General features: G+C 48.0%; 1 protein-coding gene across 3 annotated transcripts; it reads left to right on the top strand.

Moving 5' to 3' along the window:
* Positions 1 to 2,588: 2,588 nt before the first annotated feature.
* Positions 2,589 to 23,270, top strand: GSN (gelsolin). 3 transcript variants are annotated; one of them, XM_062505929.1, is made up of 17 exons: positions 2,589 to 2,618; positions 14,740 to 14,941; positions 15,481 to 15,635; positions 16,458 to 16,619; positions 16,824 to 16,973; positions 17,221 to 17,310; positions 18,213 to 18,345; positions 18,567 to 18,655; positions 18,973 to 19,188; positions 19,749 to 19,882; positions 20,372 to 20,462; positions 20,647 to 20,817; positions 21,408 to 21,582; positions 21,857 to 21,981; positions 22,160 to 22,237; positions 22,655 to 22,715; positions 22,951 to 23,270. In XM_062505929.1, exons 2-17 carry the CDS (start codon positions 14,749 to 14,751, stop codon positions 23,118 to 23,120), a joined length of 2,193 nt encoding a protein of 730 aa, XP_062361913.1. In that variant the 5' UTR covers positions 2,589 to 2,618; positions 14,740 to 14,748; the 3' UTR covers positions 23,121 to 23,270. The 3 variants fall into 3 exon arrangements, with proteins under 3 accessions (XP_062361913.1, XP_062361912.1, XP_062361911.1); XM_062505928.1 differs by lacking the exon at positions 2,589 to 2,618 and adding an exon at positions 3,030 to 3,072; XM_062505927.1 differs by lacking the exon at positions 2,589 to 2,618 and adding an exon at positions 13,474 to 13,608.
* The last annotated feature ends 96 nt before the right edge of the window (positions 23,271 to 23,366 follow it).

The raw sequence follows: 23,366 nt of genomic DNA, 5'->3' as shown, positions 1-23,366 counted from the left end.
CTCACTATGACTCCTTTTATCCTGATTAAAGATAAATCTGAGCTTTACTGACTTTATTTGACTTATTTTGGAGATCACCTTTCAACTCTGATGCCTTGAGCATGATCCTCAAGCATCCACACTTTATTTTAACACAAAACCAAACTGTAGCAATAGAAATGCCTGCAGAACACCAGCATCTGCTTTTCAAAGACACAAAAGTGCTGTGGTTCCCTGGCTGACATGACAACATGGCCAGAGACCAGGTCCTGACAGTGGTGAAAGATGCTGGGAGTCAATCACCTTGCACAAGGCAAGGTTTGATGCACACAGAGCTGCTTCTGGACAGGAAGGAACCTCTGGAGCTGACCACAACAACCTGCAGGGCTTTGTGCCCCACTTCAGGGTGTTTCCTTGCTGAAGGGCTTTGCAGTGCCACAGCACAAGGCTCCCTGAAAACCTTTCCACCCTTCTCATCAGTCACAGAGGTTTCTGAGGCTCTTCCTGACATCAAGAGACTCTCTTGGTTCTGCTCTGAATGTGCTTCCACATCTCACTCTCTGCATTGAGAGGTTGCTTCTTGGAAAGAAAATCCCTCAAATGGTTCAGCATGCCAAGGTCACTTTTCTACCCTCAACAGCACAACTGTAGCTGCATTTCCAGCTGAGTAGTGGAAATAAGGCCTAAAATTTCCATGGAAACATTACAGTTTAACAGTACTTAAAGTAATTGAACACAGTGTTTTTAAAAGGCTAAGTCATTTTGCATTAATCATATTTGATGGTCAGGTGAAGAATTTTTGGTTTAGCTGTGTAATGGTGTTACAGATGCACGATAGGATATGAACATGATGCAGAACATCAAGTAGATGAGTTATGGAACCAGAATCTGTGTGATTGTGCACAGTGTCAGTGCCTCTTTGTAAAGGATTCCTGATTTGATGTAAGGTTTGCTCTTACCCTGGTCATGCACAGTCCTTCCAGACTTCAGAATCGAAATGGCAGATGGTTTTTAGCCCACCTAAAATATTCTGCTTAATAATGTTCTCATACACAAAAGCATGACAAAAAACTTCTTCAGTTACTGCCGTGACAGAGGAGAAATACCCACCACTGGCTTTATCAATAAGCAAGTCTTTGTTCCACACAATTCCAGCAGCAAGTGGAGGCATTGTTGGTGGCATAGAAACCGTTTTTGTGAGAGCCCATGGCAGGGTGGCACTGTCTCGGTACAGTGCTCCTCTCAAGAGCACAAGTTCTCTCATTACATGATGGAGAGAGCAAAAGAAAAACATCAGCTGCTTGTGGCCTGCCTGCCTGTCTTAGATTTACCTCAACTCACTGGTAGTGTCGAGGAAAAACTCCATGAAAAATGGAAGAAGCTGGAGATTTCTGTTGTTTGTGGGTGCAGTTGGAGATGTGTGACTCGCTCTCAGATGTGTTATTACATACCATGTTTCACAGAAAATGCTTCCTGGTGAAGTGCTCCTCAGGATCACATTCCTTTCTCAAACCTCAAGCACAACAACCACGGGAGGTATGAGTGTGCTCTGTGTGATGTTCCCAAGCACATGAGCCATAAAGTCCATGTCTTTGTGGATGTACTTAACAATATTCAAGTAATTTATTGTTACACCAAACCTCTTAGGAGCTTAAATGGGTTATCTAAGCAACAATTATAACTTGTTACCTGTGCCATCCCAATTTGTTCCCCAGATCTCTACTCACACAGTGCCAGGGGCGCTCACTGTTGCAAGGAAGATGTTCTCAGCTGATTGATGTTCCCTTCTGATTGTAGCTGGTGAGCATCAAAACTGGGCTAGGCGTGGCTCAGGGCCAAGAACACATCTGTACCCACTGATGTGTGCATCCCCCTGCGCATGGCCTGGAGCTCTGGCTGCAGGGACAGGGTGGCTATAAATAGGTGGCAGGAAGGAAGAGGTCACTGGCCTCCAGGGCACAGCCAGCGCTGATCCCAGCAGGGCTGATCCCAGCAGGGCTGATCCCAGCAGGGCTGCCCGTCCTCCCTCCCTTGGGATCAGCACGGACACTGACAGCTCCCAGCCACAGGGAGGGTTATTGGCACATCCCACACTGCATCCTGGAGTGATGTCTGATTAATGACTGTCATCCATAGGAGACTGTACTACAGTGCTTTGGCGTGGACATACCAATAACTGCATGAAAATTACCAAAACAAGCAATGAAATTCATGCAACGAGACATTAAAACATTCTCTGGAAATGAAGAGGTGGGAAGATGTGGCAGCCGAAGGGCAGGAGAGGCCTGGCCGTGCAGGGACTCGAGGAACACGAGGGTGGCCCAAGGGGCTGGGCGGGTCCAGGCGCCACTGGGGCCAGGGGGCTCGGGCGGTACCAGCATCGTGTCTGGCCTCACCTGTGCGGGGTATTTGCGCAGGTAAACTGTGCCCGGGTACCTGTGCTCGGGGTAGCCGTGCCCAGGTGAGCCGTGTTCGTGTCCCGGTGCCCGCGTCCCGCGGTCCCGCAGCCGCGCCCAGGGAGGCGGGCGGCGGAGCGGAGGCGGGGGAGCTCCGTGTCCCGCCCCTGGGGCTGCCCGGCCCTGCCCTGCCCTGCCCTACCCGGCCCCGCAGCTGCCTCTGCCCGCGAGTGCCAGCTCCAGGTAGGGCCGGGAGCGGCTGCCGGGGCTTCCCCCGGCTCCTCGCCGCACGGCCGGGCGGAGGGAACGGGGACGCGGAGGGACGGAGGGAGGGGGCCGCGGTGCCGGGTTCTGTCCCCGGTGCTGTCCCGGGGCGTTTCCTGCGGCATCTGCGAGGCTGTGCCGGGCTGTGCCGGGCTCCGCGGGAGCGCTGCCGCCCTGGAGCAGTTCCCGTCCCGCCGGGCCGGAGGGCGGAGGAGCCCCCGCAAGCTCGGTGCGCCTGTGGAACAGTGCGAGTGGTGATGGGAACAGTCGGGGCTTGTTTGTTTTGTTCTTTGCCTGGGGGAAGAATGTTTGAAAGCTCTGTTTGAATAGAAATTCAAAAAATGTAGACACTGAAAACATATTTAAAATGTTTCCTAGGAAGAGTGTTAAAAAAAAAGTTATGGGGATGACTTGTTTCAAGGAGGCCTCATTAGTAAGTAGATCCCTCTTGGAATAAAATGCTTTGAATGTTATTTGCTCTTGGATGTAAAAAATCCGACTTTGCTAACAAGGATGATACTAGCATTGTTTCCCCTTAAGTCTCTTATTTTTCTTACTGATCATTACAATTTCCATTTCCACTACCAACTCTGCATGATGCAAGTTTATCAGCAAAAAAAATATTTTCCTTTATTTCCTTTGTGGGGGTAGAGCATGGCTCAGCTCAGGGTGTCCTGCTCTGGAGCCAGAGGGGGTGGGGGTTCCTTAAATGCCTCTCCTCCTTCGGGTTTCTCAAACTGTTTTACAGAATACCTTATAACATCCATCAGGAAAAATGGAGCGAAACCCGAGTACTGAGCAATGGCTCTCTCCCAGGCTATTGCAACTGCTTTCTCTTGGCCACAAGTCAGTTTATTCCATAGTTTCTACCACGGAGAGGTGGGAGATGGAGGCATAGCTTGTGCAGGAGCAGAGAGAAGCAGAAGTCAGCCCTGTTTAACATCTGCTCTGTGGGATGGGTGCTGCTGGCATCGCCTCCCTGCCCACCCCACTGCCCGGCCTTGCTGTGGTTTCAGGCTCTGGTTAAACTCTCCATCTCCAGAGCAGATAATGGGAATGCTGGCCTGTGCTCAGGCACCAGCCCAGGGTGTCAGTGCCCATCTGTGCCATCCCCAGGTTTGCTGGAGTGCTGGCAAGGCCAGCTCCGTGGGTTTCACTGGAATTCAGCTACACTGAAATTCACTGGGAATTTTAGCTGCACCTCGTTAAGTGACATGGAGGTGGATGGTGAGCGTCTGAAATGTTAAATGTTGTAAGACAGGGAGAGATTTTCCAGTGGTTGGTTGAGAGTTTAGCTGAGTTTTAGTGAGAGCTGAGTACCTGCAGTGTCCCCAGAGGAATGACTCTGGCTCTTGGCAGAGTGGAGACTTTCTCTGGATGAAATTCCAGTGCTATGGGGAAAACAGTGGGGAAATTGAACCAGCCATCAATCTTTGGCTGCTTCTGAATGTCAAAAGGGTGACAAAGCAGAAATGCTACTGCTTCTGCTGGTTTAACTTGGATTTTAGAAGCACAAATCCAACACGTTGTGAATTTGTTCCTTTCATCACCAAAGCAGGGATGGGAGCACTCTGCAGTCCAAGTTCATGGCTCTGATAATGTTACCAGGGGGGATTGCTGCCAGCTCTGGCTAAAAGGCTGCCTGATGTGTTCCAGTGCAGGGCTGCTTTTGTAGTGATTTCTGTCATTTTGGGAGTGCTGCAGCCATGTCCAGCGTTGGTGCTGTGGGCAGCAGTGTCACTGAGCCTCTGTGCCAGGGAAGGGCTCGGGACCTTCCTCTGGGACAAGGAGCAGCAGCTTCAGCTGCTGACCCAGACTGAGCCACTGCTTTCCCCCATCCCATATTCAGCTAAAATAACTTTTTGTTGTAGCTTGGGTGTCTTACAGAATTCCGATGGGACTCAAACCGTTTTTAAAATAGCCCTGTGACGTATTTAGTGCTCAGGATTTATATCTGCTTTCAGCTCACTTACAAATACAAGCTTTCCATTTTAATCCAGTCCCAGACATTAGTGTTGCTGCTGAGTGACATGTGTGGGAAAGAGGATTTCGGACAGAAATGTGCTGCTTCACAAAACAACTATTTCCTTGTTTTACTTGGGAATCTGGAGACCTGAAGAAACTTTTTTTGTTCTTTAAGATGAGGTGATCAAGTGTTGCAGCTTGGTTGCAGTAAAGCAGAACATGGTTAAACACGGATATGGAGTAGCTTGGGTACAATAACTCCTGTGTAGAGAGAAGCAGCTGCTCTTGTTTTCTGTTCCCTTCCACAGCACTCGGGAATTATCATGTGAATAATCAAGTTCTGAGTGTGTCTCTGCCTCTGCTTGATTATTATCAAATGTTTTTCCTGAAAAGGCAGAAGATTATTCTATGGACAATTTGCCTGTACCAATCTGTATATTATTTCTGTTGGTCAGTGATTGTCTGGTTCTCTGGACCAGGTAGTTGATATATCCCTTCTAACAATTTCAGCTGAAAATTGTATATATTGATATTTCATAGGTTTACTTCTAATCTCTTTTGGATTTTTTTAAACTCAAGACTCAAAGGATGTCTTGTGCAGTGGCTTTCAGAGGTCACTGAGGTTTTGCATTAGGAAGAAAACCTCAAGTCAGCTTTTTTTGTGAAGCTTTTGTGCAGCTCTTTGTGTACCTCTGTCACTTTATTTGTTCTATTTCTCACAGCGTTAGTTCAAGTGTGTGTCTTTTCAGTCTCTTAATCATTAATTAATCAATCACTTCAGGCACTAAGAAGCCTAAGAGAATCGGGAAGAAATGCTCTGGATGATTAATTCTTTTCCCATAAAAGCACTAAACTTGCTGGAGCTCTCAGCTCCCTAGGTGGGGATAGTGCACAGCTATTGAGCTGAAAGCTGGAGTTTGGCACTTTGGGAAGTGTTTTACTGCAGGAGGCTCCACAAAGCAGTGGGAGAAGGGAACGCAGCCGGAGACAGCCCCGGGGCACGGCAGAGCTGTCGCGCTGGCTCAGCACTGGCTCACAGCAGATGTTTGCACAGAGATGAGAATGGAAAAGCGCTCAGGCAGCTCCCCTCAGGTCCGTCCTTGTGACTTTGGCAGTCGGGAATGTCTTGATCAGGGATTTCTGCCTTCGTTCGGGTATTTCAGTGAGCAGGAGAAAGGTAAATGGCTGGTGGGGCTGTCTGAGCACCGTGTGTGCATCAGCCTGGATTTCAGAGATTTTGCCTCTGCCTCATCTCTGCTTCCCAGCAAGTCACAGCCGTTGGCAGATTTTCAATATTTGCGCTGTGTCCTACACCCTGATAGCAAGCTGCACCAATGGCCGGAGCGGATCCATCAGGCCTCTTATCAGCTGTCAGACGCTGCTGGGTGCCTGTGTTGGCACCGGAGCAGGGTGCTCCTGCCCTCCGGACCCGGCTGCACTGCTCAGCGTGCCCGTGGCAGCAGGGAAATGCTGGGAACGCTTCCCTGCACAGCGCGGGCCTGCCTGTGCCCGCCAGTGAGTGCCCCCTGCCCATCCAGGGCCGTTCCAGGGCCCTGGAACTGTTCATGTGGCACTGATAAATCCCATCAGAGATGAAATCGGGTCAGACAGTGTCCATTAATGTCAGCCCGGTACTTCACACCTGCTCAGGGAAGGAAAGTGTGGTCAGAGAAGTCAGGAAAGGCAGTAGCAGCCTGTCTCAGCAGGACGCCCAGGTATTTATCTCTGATTATCCACCGATGATGCATTTGCAAGGTTAAATAGAGCTCTGACATGAATGGGGTTGAGCAGAGCCCTGGGGTGCTTTGCAGTGCTGGGCTGTCTGGAAATGCCAGCTTGGAATGGCCTTGCTAGATCCAGGCCCCCGGGAGCCTGGAGGTGCCGCTGGCACGGGAGTGGTTCATGTGGTTGGTGTTCTGGGGATCTCACACTGCCCCCTGGAGAAAGACATCTTTTTTTTACTTTTGCCAGCTTTGGGACTTGGTGAGCAGCTGTGTTCTCACTCCGGGTATTCCAGGTTGTGAGGTTTCTGTGATCAGTATTTGGGATGTGATGGTGTCTGGATGGAAGGGTTAGATGGTATAGGCTCTGAAGATTTGTATATTTTTTTCCTTTTGCCTGTTTCAAAGTGTTCTTTTCTGACTATAGGCTGTGGTTTTGGTGTTTCCTTTTCTCTTGTTTTGTTCCTCATTCGCCTCCTACTGAGAACCTGGAGAGCTGGAACCGATCTTAGCTGAGGTCTCAGCACAACTGGAGTGGGAGAAACAGCAGTTTGTCTGTATTAGGGCAGTCAGGCAGTGGGACACTGTCCAAACCCAAAGTTTAGACATATGTTATTTACTCAGTGTTTCCACATGCAGTAAAAGTACAGCTACAATTCAAAACAGCATCTTTTAAACGCTGGAGGAAATGAATCATCCCGGGATCTCTCAAGATGGACGGAGGCTGCTTCAGTGAGCACTGACATCGTGAGGAGTTTCCCTTCCTTCGGGCTGTTCTGATAATCCTTGTGGTTCCTCCTCAGCACGGCCTGAATCCTGCTTGAAGTGAAATAAAATGAAACCTTTTCCTGTTAATCCCGTAGCTCGGAGGAAGAAGGGATGATTTTGGCGTGCGAGTTTCCAGCATTGCCCTCTTGTGGCTGTGCCCGGCGGGATGGGAGCTCCGGACGTTCCTGCAGCCTGTGCTGCTCCCACGGCTTGTGTTGGAGCTCTGGAGCTGGGAACAGCCTGCGTGAGAAGCTCTGAGCCTTCAGCCGCAGTCATCAACACCCCGGCCACACCTGCCTGTGTCAGGAGAGCTGGGACAAAATGGAGAGGGGAACTCTGAGAACTCCCTTTCCACAGTGATTTATTTCTGAGGAGAAAGCCACTTCATGGGAATGGGGGGAGTCCTGTCTCTCCCTGAGGAGGAGGGTGGTGATGTGCAGAAGCTGCCAGCACTTCTGTGTGCTGGGGCATGACTGGAGGAGCTTCCAGTCATAGATCTGTCACTGTTCCCTGCCAGCAGGTGACAGGAACCTGGAACCCTCAGCTTCACGTTCTGCTCCTTGTCTGATCTAAAAGAGCACCCTGATTTTTAATGTCTGTTAAGTGAACTCACTTTGTTAATCCTGAGTTGCTTCATGTGGAGGTTTTTGATGCAGAAAGCTGGATTCTGTGTGGAGCTGATGTGGATGTGATGGACTCCCACTGGCCCTGTGGTGACACCAGACCTGCTGTGCCCTGTCACTGTGGCATCAGCAAAATTCATTTATGTGCTTTTTACTCAACCCTGACATCTGCCTGTACCTCTCCCTTATCCCACATGTAGCAAAGACTCCCAAGTCCTTTCATTCACCCCATTGCCTGGGCCTGATGCTGCACGAGGGGCGCAAGGCCGTGCTCTGTGCTTCCCTTTTGGATTTGTTTTAGGCCTTCCCTTTTGGATTTGTTTTAGGCCATCTCTCCTGCTTTCCAGCCTTTCTCTGGCAATAACGTGCAGCTCTGTTACTCTTTGGGTTATGGATCACAGACTGAACAACTTCTGTGCTGCAGAGGAATGTGTCAGCTTGTTCTCTGGGGAAGAAGAGTTTGCATAAAGTTGCAGATGATTTCCCCTGAACAGGCAGGACCTGGAGACTGGAGGAAGAACATCTGTGTCATTTCCCTGCAGCTGACCACAGGCATGTCTTCACTGGCTCCCTCAATGTGTTCTGGCTGTCACCAGCAGCTCTCTCTCTCTGGGACATAATTTGGGGAGGTAGTCATATTTTAATGTGCTGGTTTATATCTTATGTGTTACATAAGCACTCCTTAAATATTTTTTCAGCACTGAACAATGATTTGTGTTGGAGTATAACTCAGGATTTATTTTGCTCCCTAGTGAATGAAAGTGGTCGGTGGTTTCCACTGATCCAGCCTTCCCTGTGCTGTGTGTGTTTAAGTGCATGATTCAGCTCTCACTTATGCTCAAGGCAGGGCTCTGAACCAGCTGATTGTATCAGCAGATTTCCCTGGGTGTGTTTCAGATGGCAGACCTGTCTAATCTCCAAAGCTTTCTCCTGTGCAAGTAATATTCTCCCCAGTTCACATCGCTGCAACTGAGAGGAAACTCAGGTTTTTGTGTTGAAGTTTCTGCCTGGGTGCATCGGGCTGGAAGCTCTGTGTTTTCTAAGTGGGTTGTATTCAAAAGGTACAGAGCCCAGAATAGAGCTGATGTGACTCATAGTGCAAACAAACAGCTGGAAAAAGTGAACAATACTCAAATCTTCTGGGCCTTCTAACTTGCTCAAGTGGTTTAGTAGGAATCTTCACTGAACAAATGCAGAGAACCTACTTGCCAGTTGCACAGCTAATGCTGGACTTCGTGTCCTGGACTCTTGATCTGAGTTAAGCAACTCAGGATTTTTTTAGATTTGTGGCTTTTCTATTAAGATGTAGCTGCAGGGAATGCCATGAACTGTGCTGCTCCTCATACAGGGAGAGTAAATAGTTTATGGAGCCACCATGGCTGGGGAAGGAGGAGGAGGAGGCTCTCCCATGCCAGTTTTTTCTTATCCCAAATAACCTTTGTTTACTGGCTTCTTCGTGGGATGGAAGGAAAGAGGTTGGTTTAGTTTTGTATATATGTGAATTTAGGGTTGTCTGGAGACTGAAAATTGAGCTAATCCATCACTTTAGATATTTTTCAATGCCTGTCCCCTTGTTAACAAAGCTGAAGTCCTGCCAGAGTTATTTTCAATGGTTTACTGAAGAATTATTGATATTCTATACTGGTTTGGCAAGGAAACTGAAGGAATAAACAAGTATTTCCATTTTCCGGGTGTGCTGTCATTGCTGTGGATCCTGTGCTGAACTTTCTCCATGTTCCTGAGTTTTGGATTGTCAGAACTCAAGTGATCCTGTGCTGTTTGCTCTCACAAGCTTTGTACATTCATCAGAGTTTTTCTGGGTCAACAGCAGACCAGAGAATAAAGAAATGGCTACATGGGCAGTCAGACAGTGTAGAGTGTGTTCAAAGTGAGTAAAGAGCTGAACCTGAAGCAAGCAAATAACTTCATTGGGGTTTTTGTTCGTGTGATCTCTTCAGTGTCGTGATTTTAGAGCTGGGGAATGCAGCCCTTGCTCTGGGTTGTTCCTGTGGCCAGTACAACCTGTAGATTTCCTGGGATTGATCATGCCAGGAGGATTATACCCCTTTGCCTCTTGCAAAACAAGGATTTAGGGTTTTCCTGTTGCTGCTGGCAGCAGAAATACAGCAGTGATTTACCTCTTTTGGCACTTGGTATAGGAGGTCTGAAATGCTGTGAGATAAGGCAGGCTTTCTTTTTTAAGAACATATGTTGTTATTTATTTGGAGAGGTTCATATTCTTCAGGCAATATTTGGCAAATAAATAAAAGCAAAGAGAGAGTTAGTTGGGTGGAAATACAAATGTTTGCCCCCGAGGTACAATAAGGATTGGTGCACAAAGGGCATTTTTATAGCATGACTGTAGTGTGGATACAGACTACACTCAGATTTACTGTTCTCATATTTAAGAAACTCAGTCTGTCTTTGCAAGTTATTTTGATGTTCTGCAGGTGTCATCCATGAAAATCAAAAATCCAGCCTCTGCCATGTAGAAAGGCATGCATTGGTCCAGCAGTGAGCACCAGGTGGTTTGGATGCTCTGTGGTGACGTGTTGGCTGCAGCCCCTTCCTGTGTGGGTTTTGTTTATGCAGCAAATTTAGACAAATTATCTGAACCCATCATGAGTCGACGCCAGAGCTGCAAATGAGCACAACCACATGGGGATGTGGGTTACCCTTGTTTCTGTCTCGTTTAATTCAGCCAAGCTTTCCTGAGCAGCCCTGTGCAAGTAAGTCCTGACTATATTTGTAGGTATATTCAGGTATGAATTGCCACAAATTATTACAAGTTAAGTGGGCCTCACAAAAAATGTTGTGCTCATTTTTCTCTTGTTAGTGGCCAGTTACTGAATGAATAAAGATTTTCCTTCTTTCTTTCTTTCCCTGCTGTGAGTATTGGATGATATTATTTTGTAGAAAGTTACTTTAGCTACATCATTAAGCTTTGGATGGTGGTAGGTGTGAAGATGTGAGAGTGTATTTGATGTGGAGGAACCACACATTAATTATTCCCTATATGGGTTTTGCAGTGTGATGAGGTAGAGTAAAAGATTCCAGGCTCAATGTCCAGGTCTTTCCTGAAGGGAACAGAACATTCCTCTCAGTATGGCTGTGCAGAACTGGGCAGCTCCTTGGCAGAAATTCAGAGGGCAAAGACAAACACCAAAGTGCTGCTGGTGTCAGTCTGTGAGGGCAGAGGTGTCTGTGACACATGAGGGGGAGGCACGGCCAGAGGGATGAGAGCAGAGCAGAAATGAAGAGTTTAGGGAGGGAGGCAAAGAGAGCTGTTTGTTACCAGCTGCAGGGTGGAAATAGGAAAGGTGGTTTGGGCTGGATACCAGGAGAGACAGGAGCTGAGTCCCAGATCGGAGGCGCTGGAAGCTGCAGCAGCAGTCAGGATTGCTGAGAACAGGGACTGGGGGCCTCTCTGCCTTTTCTGGCCTTCCCCCTGAAGCAAACAGCTTCCAGCCTCGAGGAGATCATCCCACACTTCCCTGCAGCAGCAGCTCCAGGCTGCCACTGGAGTGAGTGTCGCCTCCCCTGTGGGGTTTGTCCAGAGCAAATCCCTGGGATTGCTCCTGCAGGCCAGACTCCATCCCAGGGCCTTCCTGGGCTGGCCTGTCCTGCTGGTGTGACTGCACAGCTGGAGACTATAATGAACTTGTTGTCTTCCAATGGTTGCTCAAATCATTGGACTAATTTTCCCAAGTTCTTGTTTTCATCCCTGTACAGCCAAGTGTCATTTAGCTAATCCATCTGTACTGAAATCCTGTATTCCAAACCCTTTCCTTGTTTTCCTTAAAAAAATTTTCTTTTGCATAAGATGTTGGCTTGGTCCTTTCTGGACCAAGCTGGACACTTCTATTAACAGCAGCTTGAAAAGTTCTTGTTTTCCATGTCTCTATCAGGACACCCTTCTCAGTAGGGCCCTGGTGATCTCAGCTGGCAGATGCCCTCAGAACAATGTCCAGAGCAAATATTTCTGGGGCTTCATTTAACAGTGCAACACTTGCTGCCAGCAGTAATAACCCAGACCAGCTGTTGGGGTAGATTTACAGCTATTCCCTCCAGGAATGGCTCAGACTAATTAATTTTATGAAAGAACACTATAATACACAATTTATGCACTGTAGCCCTCTTTCCATTTTTTTTGGCCTGTATTTACATATTGCAGCTCATTAGGATTGCAAGCTTGGACTTACAAAATGCCAAATTAATTAGAAGACTAAATAAATGGTTTTTCAAGAATATTGTATCTGCATATATCTGCAGATTACAATATCCTACAGTGGGATGTTAACAAAGAAGATTACCCTGTGTCTTTTTGCCTTCAGTCTGCAAGGTTTGCCTGGGTATTGGGACGATACACGTATTTAATTTCATAATAAAAAGTCCAGAGTATTTTTCCATTTGGAAAGGACCCATCTCTTTCTAATGTTATACAACCCAGTCATTTTGGTTTGGGTTTGCTGCAGCTGCCAAAACCTTTCACAGCTGCCTTCCTTGGAGTCAAGGTTCCAACATGTTTTTCACTGAGATTTAGACCTCTGACACTCCGAACTTCCTTCATAGAGATCAGAAATACCAGCAGGACGAGCACATTGTTTTTATTGTCTGTTTCAGTTTGAGACTTTCCAGTGAAATTTTCAAAGGTGACATCTCAATTTAAAATGCATCAGCTTGGACAAGAGAGCCAGCAGAGTGTTCTCAGGAGAGAGGGAAAGAAAATATCCTCAAGGAGAGTGGAGAAAGCACAAAGCAGGGTCTGTTCTTTCCTTTGTGGAAGTTTTATTGTGGAGTTTTATGGGAGGAGGGTTTGGCCTCTTATTTCAGAATCTTTTGAGAGATTCTGACTGTGGGAAGCTCAGCCTGTCAGGAATTCTTCCCTGCCCAGCAGCACAGCTCCACATTGTGTGGCTGCTCCATTCCTGAGGGCCACAGGGAAAGGTTCCTGCACTCTTCACTCGCTGCAAACACTTGGAAAATAGATAGATGAACTTGCTGCAGGAAGAATAATCTCTTTATTGGTAGCAGATTGTTGGGGTGCTACAATCAGCCCTGCTGTGATTCCTTTGGGCTGAGCAGGTTTGATGGCTGTTGTGTTCTTGCCACAGGGTGTTGCTACACACTCAGAAATACTTGGTTGTGAAATTATTGAATGACTGAATGGGCTTTTGTTCTGTCACCTACCAGACTCTGAATGCTCTGTTGTGAACCCATCAGTGCATCCCCGAACCCTCCCGAGCTGTTACTGACAGTGGTGGATGTGGAGTGAACTCTGCTCTTCTGACAAATTCAGGGAGCTGAGAGTGCATCCCCCATCCTCAGGTTGCTGAGTCCAATCCTTGTCTTCCCCAAAGTCTCTTTCCCTGCATGCACTGCCAGCTGGAGCCGCCGTGCTGTTCCTCTGCGTCTCATCAACTTTCCAGCTCTCAGCTGACAAAGTGTTGCCTCTGTTGCTGATGTCTCTGAATTTCTGTGAGGGGACGTTTGGCCGTGTGACCCTGTCGGTAATGGATCGCACATTGAGTGCCTGCTGGGCTCCGGGCTCTGGGAGAGGCTGGAGGAGGCTTTGGGATTCCAGCAGGATTGTTTGCACAAACGCGTTACGCCCCTGTGCTGCCGAGGGGGTGGGTGTGTTTGTCCCCGATAAAAGATTGGCTTCTGCCCTTCATCCTCCCCAGCAGCCAGAGGAGCAGCGAGCTGGGACTCCCCACAGCTCTGCAGGAGAAGGGAGAAGCCCATTTGCTCCTAGAAATGGGCAGAAAGGACTTCAATTATCTTTTCCTCACCATTTTGTGCACAATGGCTCTGAAGCTGAACTGTGTCAGCTCCATGTCTGTGGCAGGGCTTGGATATGTTGTTACAGCAGCTCTTGTGCTTTCAGCTGTGGTAAGTGATGAACATCACAATTAAAAACTGAAAAACTTCTGGTTCCAGCTACTCACAGGAGTCCTTCCCCTTTAACTCTCTGTCAGGGTTTTGTCCACTTTTTAGTGGGAATTTGGGACGATTCAGGCTGACTGGAATCATGATGATAAAGTTCATTCTTTTCCATCTTTGACAGCTGATTTCAGCTTAGGAATCACTTTGATACATAACTTGCTATTTTGCTTTCTAGTTTGTAACATTCTTTATTTCTGCCTTGAAAACTGAGCATATTTTCCTTTTGTCCATCAGCTGCTGTGAATCATCTTCTTTGTCAAAGTACTGAATACTTCTAATGTAATATTGTAATGTTTTCTTCCCTGTTACCTGATAGCACTCAAAGACATTATGTGATCCATGGACAGACTTCATTGCCAATACACCAGAAATGCTTTATTTCCTTTCAGAATTACCAAAGTGAATACTTCTCTAAGAGAGGGAAGTGTTTATTACGTTTGTTTAAAAAAGGATATTGCACTGTGTTGATATATTGCATAAGTATGGCAATAAACATATTAAACCAAAATTGCAATGTCCTTAGGACGGGATGTTGTGTAAATTAATGTAATTCCCACAAGGGAGCAGTTAAAATAACTGGTCAGAAGAGAAGAGCTTTAAGAAACCTATTAATTACCTAAATATTAAATGATACTCAGCATTGTCCATTTGGTTTTAGAAAACCTGTAAATCATGTTTGTGCAGGATGTACAATGTGTGGAGTTAAAAGGGGTTTCTTTCTGACAGCCTGGAATGTCAAGCTTCACTTATGTGCCATGCTGAAAAATTATAAATTAGTAAGGAAAATACAGAGATTAAAATCCAGAGAGAGAGACAGTAAAGTCTAGAAGAGGATAATTCAGGAATAATAAACCAGGAAGTAGCGGTGATTGGAAGTGAAAATCAACATTGATCAATGGAGAGCGATTCTTTCCACACACATCCTTATTTTTTTCCCCCTTCAAAACTCAGTGCACGAGAAAAAAGATATTTTTCCACTTTTTGCCTAGCACAAGAAGTTAAAGAGATGAGAAGCAATTTAATTTAAATACTTCTTGTGTCCTGCACACTGAACAGCATCCTCTGTCTCACCCCCAGCCTGTCAGCATGGTGGAACACGTGGAGTTTTTGAAGGCTGGGAAGGAACCCGGCCTTCAGATCTGGAGGGTCGAGAAATTTGATTTGGTCCCAGTGCCAAAAAACCTGTATGGAGATTTCTTCACTGGAGATTCCTACCTGGTGCTGAACACCATCAAGCAGCGCAGCGGGAACCTCCAGTACGACCTGCACTTCTGGTTGGGTGAGTGCTGGGAGTGTCCCTGCAGTGCCGGGAGCCCAGAGTGACCCCTGAGCCTCTCTGCTCCAACCATGGCCAGTAAATGTTGCCCAGGGAAATATAAAACAGTACAGTAAGAATGCAGTTCTGGGTGTAAGGAGCCCTACTCGTGTAAAATATTTGCACGGTCTCTGCAATAGAGAGTACAGCCACGTGATCCCAAAAACGGCTTTTCCTGGGCAGTAGGACAGGTAAGTCCCTGTTCAGCAGAGGTTCACAGGGAAGGCAAGATCTCAGGTGAAAGGTCTGGCTGAAATCCTTTCTGCCTGAAAGGAGGGAGGTCAGGTGTGTTCCTCCTGATGAGGGAGTGGAATTTTTCCCTCTCCTAGCTGCCCTCTGCAGTCCATGTCACAGAGTATTGTTCCAAGGCTTTCCCCACAACCTGCAAGCCCCAGGCTCTCTGACAATATCACAGTTAAATCTGCTTTCTCCTCTTGTGTTTGCACAGTTGACTGCAGAGGCAAACCCTGCATTCCCTCCCAGTGTGTCTCTCCGTGTTTCAGGTGATGAAAGCTCTCAGGATGAGCGTGGGGCTGCTGCCATCTTCACCGTGCAGATGGACGAGCACCTGCAGGGAAAAGCTGTGCAGCACCGTGAGGTGCAGGGCCATGAGTCCCCCACCTTCCTGGGCTACTTCAAATCTGGCATCAAATACAAGGTGGGTGACAACTGGCCCGAGTCTGCAAGAAATTGTATCCTGCCCAATTCTCAGGAGAGTGAGAATTGCCCTTTTTCCAGTTGCTTGAAACCCATTCTCAGCCAGATGTTTTCAATGAGTTGGAACTGCACAGGGTGGAGAACAGCAGATCCCAGTGGGAGAGATTTGGCTGAATTGATAATACACAAGGAAAGCCTCAGAAAATTTTAGGAATCAAGGTTTTGTTTTTCTTCAAGAGGCAGAGGAAAGAACAGTCCCAAGGCACCTGGAATGAATTTAAGGAGCAGCAAAGTTAATGAGAAACGCCTACCCAGGAGATTTGATTTCTCCCCACTTGCATAACATTTTGACCTTGCAGTCTCTGTGCTTAGCCCACCCTCCCAGCATGTGCAATGTTTTGGTAAAGGAGATGAACAGTAGTGGGAGTTACTCCTCCCTGCCATCACAATAAAGTGGGATAGAAGTGAAAACATGAAGTCAAGCAGTTGTGTCTGTTAGGAATCCAAAGGCGCAAGGAAAGTGATATCAGGTCACATGCTTGCAAAGTGCTCACATTTCATCATGTCTGAGACTTCCCTGATCTTTCTGTTTTGTTTATCTCCCACTCACTTGTTGTTACTTTCATTCATTTAAACTTGGTTGTGCTTTTTCTTGAGGGTTACTGACATGGGTCCTGTTGCCTGCATTGATAAATACTTCCCGGTGTCTGTCAGCAGAGAAAGTGAATCCTGAGCTTGGGATAATTTCTGGTAGGCAGGACACATGGGAATACACTCTCCCCCCAGTCCTGGTGTGAATCCTTGCTCCTGTGTTTCCCCCCAGGCTGGTGGTGTGGCTTCTGGCTTCAGGCACGTGGTTCCCAACGAGGTCACTGTGCAGAGGCTGCTGCAGGTCAAAGGCAGGCGAACAGTCCGGGCCACGGAGGTCCCTGTGAGCTGGGACAGCTTCAACACAGGGGACTGCTTCATCCTGGACCTGGGCAGTGTGAGTACCACATCAAAGGCAGGTGTGGTGGAATCCAAGGGGCAGGAGATGTCTGACACTTCACATAAGGTTTTGTCCCCCACTCTGCTGAAGCCATGTCAGTGCCGAGCATTGTGAAACACTGATCTTGTTCAGTCCCAGCTGAGTCCTGTCTCATGTAGAGAGGTGTTGTCGTGCTCTGACACAACTTTCTCCTTCCCCCAGAACATTTTCCAATGGTGTGGCTCCAAGAGCAACCGCCAGGAGCGGCTGAAGGCCACGGTGCTGGCCAAGGGCATCCGGGACAACGAGCGCAACGGGCGCGCCAAGGTCTACGTGTCAGAGGAGGGATCCGAGCGTGAGGAAATGCTCCAGGTTATTCCCTTTGTCCATCTGTCCCTGCTGGAGTGGGAAGAGTGATGTGTGGAAGAAAGGTGGGGTGGGTGGTGTGTGTGGTATAAACACACAGCTCAGTGCAGGCCTGCTCCTCTGCCCCGCTGGGATTTCAGAGGGAATTTACATGATTGATCTGGAATTCTCTTCTAATCATGCTCTTGGCTGGAGCACCTGGGAAGGAAGATCCTCTTGGACTGGCTGGTAATGATTTTTCTTTCCCTCACAGGTCCTGGGACCAAAGCCCAGTTTGCCAGAAGGAGCTTCTGATGAGACCAAAACTGACACAGCTAACAGGAAGCTGGCTAAGCTCTACAAGGTAATGAGGAACCCGACACAACTGTAGGGAGAACAGAGTGATCTTTGTGAAATTAGGTGGAGGTGCAATTAGCAGAGAGGGGCTGAGCTGCTCTGAGTCCTACTCCTGCCTCACTCTGCTTCTTAACAAGTTTTATGTATGAACCTTGTTTGCTTTCACTGCATGTCCATGTACTTTCTGTTGTGTTTGTCAGCACTTATGACTGTAGTGAGACAGCTGGGACTTTCAGGAATTTTTGAGAGAAAGGTGGAATGTGAAACAAATGAGGGAAAAAGGGAGTTTTCCTCTGTGCTGTCAGGCATTGTGTTAGGAAGGTGACAGGAAAGAACTAGCAATAGCCTGAGAAGCAGGACCTGCCCCTTCCTAACAGCCACATGAAACCATGACTTGGAAGGTGCCATTTGCCATCAGCTCTGAGAGTGGAGAAGAATGTCCAAGGCTTTTTGGGAGGAATCTTCTCTAAGCAGCCTCTTGTATCCTTGGGGTGAATATCTGCTAAGATGGTTTGTTATGTGGCACTTTCTGCATTAGTAAGTAGAGGAACTCAGATTTTTAACCCCACTTGATACAGGGAGGCTGTTCCCAGTTACCCTCCCTGTGTGCAGTTGGTTTGCTTTAGAAAAGATTTCTTTTGCACTGAGGGTATTTCCCATTTTAGACCAGTCTCTCTTTGGTCCCAGTACTGTCTGCTTTGCTAGAAATAGTTGAAATCTTCAGAATAAGTATTATGGTTTTGCCATACTGCTGCTGTGTCAGAGGTATCCTGTTTGAAAACAATAGTGCCTGCAGCAGCCAGTACATTCAAATGGATTTCCCTTCCACTCCCTGAGTTCTGAGCTATGGCCACGGAGCAGGAGGGAGCAGAGGGTGCCTTATGTGACCCCTGTGCTGTGTTATCACAGGTCTCCAATGGGGCTGGGAACATGGCAGTGTCTCTGGTGGCAGATGAGAACCCCTTCTCCCAGGCAGCCCTGAGTACAGATGACTGCTTCATCCTGGACCATGGCACAGATGGAAAGATCTTTGTTTGGAAAGGTACATGAGAGAACCAGGGAGAAAATAATTAATATCATAAATAGAAGGGCAGTTGTTCTCTTTCAGCCATCACAACAAGCATGAAAGAGATCCAACAATGGTCATGTGTTATTTGGCATCATTTATCTGGAAGGCTGGGCCCTTCTACTTTGGCAAAAGGTATCTGGGACAGTTTCTTCTCTGGGTAAAAAAACCTGTCTCCCTTTCCGTTTTCATTAAAGGCAAAGGTGCCAACTCTGAAGAGAAGAAGGCAGCACTGAAAACAGCCTCAGAGTTCATTGACAAGATGGGTTACCCCAAACACACCCAGGTAAGGACCTGTGGCAGCCCCAGGCACTGGGGTTACTTCTCTGCCACATGGGCCAGGGACTGCAGAGCACGGATGGCTCAGGTGTCCCTGTCAGTCTTTCAAGTAACTCCTGTTGTGGGAGGTCTGCTCTGTTTTGGGAGATTCTGCAGTGCTGCTCCTGAGCTAAAGCAGCATTTACCCTAGCACAGCTGGTAGTTAAAGTTTCTTCTTCTCAGATACTCTTTTACCTTTTCCGTGACCTCTTCTAAGAGTGAAAAAGTGGAGTAGATAAACCTGCTGTTCTTAGGGAGATAGTTCAAAAGGCTCATTCCTTTCAGATCCAAGTCCTCCCTGAGAGTGGTGAGACACCTTTGTTCAAGCAATTCTTCAAGAACTGGCGGGACAAGGACCAGACTGAAGGGCTGGGGCAGCCTCACGTTTCTGGCCACGTTGCCAAGATTGAGCAGGTCCCTTTCGACGCGGCCACCCTGCACAGCTCCAAGGCCATGGCTGCCCAGCACGGCATGGAGGATGATGGCTCTGGCAAGAAACAGGTCAGTGGTGGCACAGTGTCCCTGGGGAGGTTGCCAAACTTTTTTTTGCTACTTGATGGCATGGCTGCAAGAGCAGTAAGACAAATGGAGGCCAGAGAGCCATCAGCACTGGGGTCTTGTAACTACTGGGGGAAATTCTGACACCAGAAATAGCAGCAGGGTCTTGAACGCCCTGCAGAAAAGTGGGGTTGATTCTGACTCCACGATTTCCCAGCATCGTGTACACGGATTTATCCCTCCTCCTAGTTTTTCTCGCTGTTGCCATCTCATGTGTGAATGTCTTGGAGCACCTGGGTTCATGACTTTGAGCATAGAAGCAAGGGTGGAGTTGGGCTTGGACGGGCTGGGGGCTATCCGAAAGCCCACAGCGGTCCCGGTCGAGGTTTGGCTGTTTAAAAACGCCCCGAAAATCCTCGAAGCTCCGTTCGGGAGCAGCCGCTGGAGCGGTCGGGTCCCGGCAGAGGGCGCGGCAGCACCGCCAGCTCCGGGATGCGGAATTTGGGGCTAACGGGGGCGGGCAATGGGCTCTTGCTGCAGCGCCTCTGCTCCTCTCCCGCCAGATCTGGAGAATTGAGGGCTCCGAGAAGGTGCCGGTGGACCCTGCCACGTACGGGCAGTTCTACGGCGGGGACAGCTACATCATCCTGTACGATTACCAGCACGACGGGAAGCGGGGACAGATCATTTACACCTGGTACGGGATTTACCCTGGGGCAAGTCAGGAAACGCTGGGGCTGCGTGGGGCTGCGAGTCCACTCGGAAAATCGATCACTGCTGGTTCCCGCTTCCAGAGGATCTTTGGGGGATTAAGTTTCACCCTAGATAACTTTTCCTTGTAAACAAAACAATACCAAAGTTCTGGGATGCTTCATTTGAAGTGGAACAATGAAGGGAAGTATTGTGTGAGCTTTTTTTTTTTCCCCATTTCCCCCCCACTGGTTATTACTCCCTTCTTTGGATCAAGCTCTGCTTATCTAGGAAAGTGCTGCTTATCTAGGAAAGGTTCTTACCTCCCCCTGTACTCACTGTGCTACAATAGAGGATAAGGAATTTCTCCTTTGTGTTGAATGAAATGCTGCAGAGATTCGGTAACAGTTTCCTTACCTCCTCTTGATCTCTGTAAGATGTGTGTGGGAGGGGTGAAAGGCTGAGAATAAAGCTGGGATTTGGCCTTGTTCTCCAGGCAGGGCGCCGACTCCACACAGGATGAGATTGCAACCTCTGCATTCCTCACAGTGCAGCTGGATGAGGAACTGGGAGGCAGCCCCGTGCAGGTAAAGAAACCCAGCAGAAACCAACCCCAACACTGGGGGAATAAAGAATATTTATATAGATATATATAACAACTGGCACAGCTGGGTGCTCTGAGAATATTCCAGCTCGACAGAGGGCTGTAAAAGCTATCTCTGGTTAGTACTGTGCTCCTCAAAACTAACAGCAAGTTTTTCTTTTCTTTAGAAACGAGTAGTGCAAGGGAAAGAGCCCCCTCACCTGATGAGCATGTTTGGTGGAAAGCCCTTGGTTGTTTACAAGGGTGGAACCTCAAGGGAAGGAGGCCAGACTGCACCTGCAGCCACGCGGCTTTTCCAGGTGCGCTCCAGCACCTCTGGAGCCACCAGAGCAGTGGAGGTACGTGGAGGGACAGCCCATGATGGGAACATGATCCACTGAAGAGCTCATTTCCCTCTGTGGAAGAGGAATTTGGCCGGGACACAGGTTTAGAGCCCCAGTGCTCTGAGAGAAAACGCACACAAACACCTCTGTGCAACAACAAAGAGGAGATTAAATCCTGGTGAGCTGAGGGCAGGGGTTTATGGGTGCAGGAACTTCCCAAGTGTCCAGCTTCAAGAGGCCTGTCTTTGTTGACACAGAGGAGTTGGTGTTAATGATCAGTGTTGGCAGCAGGGACTGCTCTGCCATGAGCTCCTGAATCTCCTGCCATAACCACCAGGACTGGCACAATGACACCCAGGCATTCCTGCTATAGGTCATGTGTACCTGTAATCACACAATGAAACAGTTATTTACTCTTCCCATGGGGAAAATCCAACTCATCACTTGGATATGGGGACTACACAACACATCTGACAGCCTTACATGCTCATATGGAAAATCTTGTTTGCAGTTTATTCAGCTGTAAGTTCTGGTTTGGTTTTGAAGTAACAGGCTCTGTCTAGAAGATGGTTACATCTGACACCTGCAGTGTTCCTTCTTTTCAGCTGGATCCTACAGCCAGTCAGCTGAACTCCAACGATGCCTTTGTCCTGAAAACTCCCTCTGCTGCCTACCTGTGGGTTGGCCAAGGAGCCAGCAACGCTGAGAAATCAGGAGCACAGGAGCTGCTGAAGATACTGGGAGCTCGCCCAGTACAGGTTGCTGAGGGCAAAGAGCCAGGTGAGGGGGTCACACTGCAGTCTGCCATCATTTCTGTGTAGCTGCACATCCTCAGAAACTATTTCGTGGATATTTTGTCTCTAGAAGAAGATGTGGACATGGGCAAGAGGTGTTTCTCTGGGGTATTTTCATTGTTTAACAGCACTCTCATGTATGTCTGCAGGCCACAGTGACTTGCTGACCCAGAAAAACACTTCCAAGTCCTGCCCAAACCATAACCCTAGTGTGGGTTCCATGAACAGGAGAAGCATCAGTCTCCCTTTCTGTTTTCCAGAGAATTTCTGGGCAGCCTTGGGTGGCAAAGCTCCGTACCGCACGTCGCCCCGCCTCAAGGACAGGAAGATGGACACTCACCCCCCGCGCCTCTTCGCCTGCTCCAACAAGAGCGGGCGCTTCACCGTGAGTGCCTGGGGGGATTCACTCAACATCCACCTGACAGGGCTGGGACAAGCTCAGCCCCAGCTGCTCTGAGCTCCCCCACCAGCAGTTACACCTGATCTTTTCTTCCTGTGGTTTGTCCTGTATGGATAAAGTGATGCTTGAAGCCTGTGCTCATCTTAAACCCCCTGTTTTCCAGATTGAAGAAGTGCCTGGAGATCTGACTCAGGATGACCTTGCCACAGATGATGTGATGCTCCTGGACACGTGGGATCAGGTATGTCACATCTACAGGGGGACAAGAGGAGCAAAGAATAGGCACAGAGTGGCTCTAGATGGAGACCTGAACCACAATAGCCAGAGGTGCTGTTGTATTACAGATTCAGCACACATCAGCCACAAGGCAACTCAGAGATGAATTGTAATGTTTTGTGGAAGAATGTTCAAACATCTGCTACTTTATCCTGATGTTAAGCTAGTGTAGAATTTGTTCAAGGGTCTACAATTCATGTAGATAAAATGCAGGCAAAAAAGTTCTCATTATCGACCAATAGAACTTTGGTCATGGTGGTCCACAACCCAGGCAAACCAACACAAGGATTTTCTGGTTTGTGTCACACTCTGTTCACTATCTAAATTATCCCTTCATAAAGAGAATTATTGTTACTGAAGTAATTAATATTTTTATCTTTAGGTCTTTGTATGGATTGGGAAAGATGCCCAAGAAGAAGAAAAGACTGAGGCACTGAAGTCTGGTAATGTCACGTTTTCCTCTCTGAACTATCCCTTTCTCATTTTCCCACTGTGTGATCATGACTCAGGCAATTTATATTCTGACAGGCATAGATAAAACCATAGGGTACAAACTTTCAGTGGGTATTTTTGTTCAAATGGCTGATGTGAAGCTGCCTCTCTGGGAGCCATTTAACCCCAGTTTAGCTGCTGCTCTCAGGCCTGGTGCTCAGTGAGATCCCTTCCCTGTGTCCCCAGCCAAGCGCTACATTGACACAGACCCCTCCACGCGGGACAAGAGGACCCCGGTGACCATTGTCAAACAGGGCTTCGAGCCTCCCACCTTCTCTGGCTGGTTCCTGGGCTGGGATGATGACTACTGGGCTGTGGATCCCCTGCAGAGAGCAATGGCAGATGTGGATGTGTGAGGAATGTTTGAAACAGAGCAAGTTCAGTGCCTTCAATGCCTTTGAGAGCTCCTTCCTCCTGCAGGATGTATGTTAATGAGGGAATGATGTTAATAGCCAATTAGCTGTGCAATAATTTCCGAAAACAATCATGACCAGTCATTGACCCTGCTCCTTGCTTTGATTATATTTAATACAATAAAGCTTGTATGAAATATGGGAAGAACAGAAATGGTGGGGTTTGTTACGAAGAAGAAAACATTAAGG

This window comes from Cinclus cinclus, chromosome 19 (genome assembly GCF_963662255.1).
Source record: "Cinclus cinclus chromosome 19, bCinCin1.1, whole genome shotgun sequence".
NCBI classification, from domain to species: Eukaryota; Metazoa; Chordata; class Aves; order Passeriformes; family Cinclidae; genus Cinclus; species Cinclus cinclus.
Note: the sequence above shows the minus strand (reverse complement) of the source record. Positions and strands in the feature narration are given on the sequence as shown.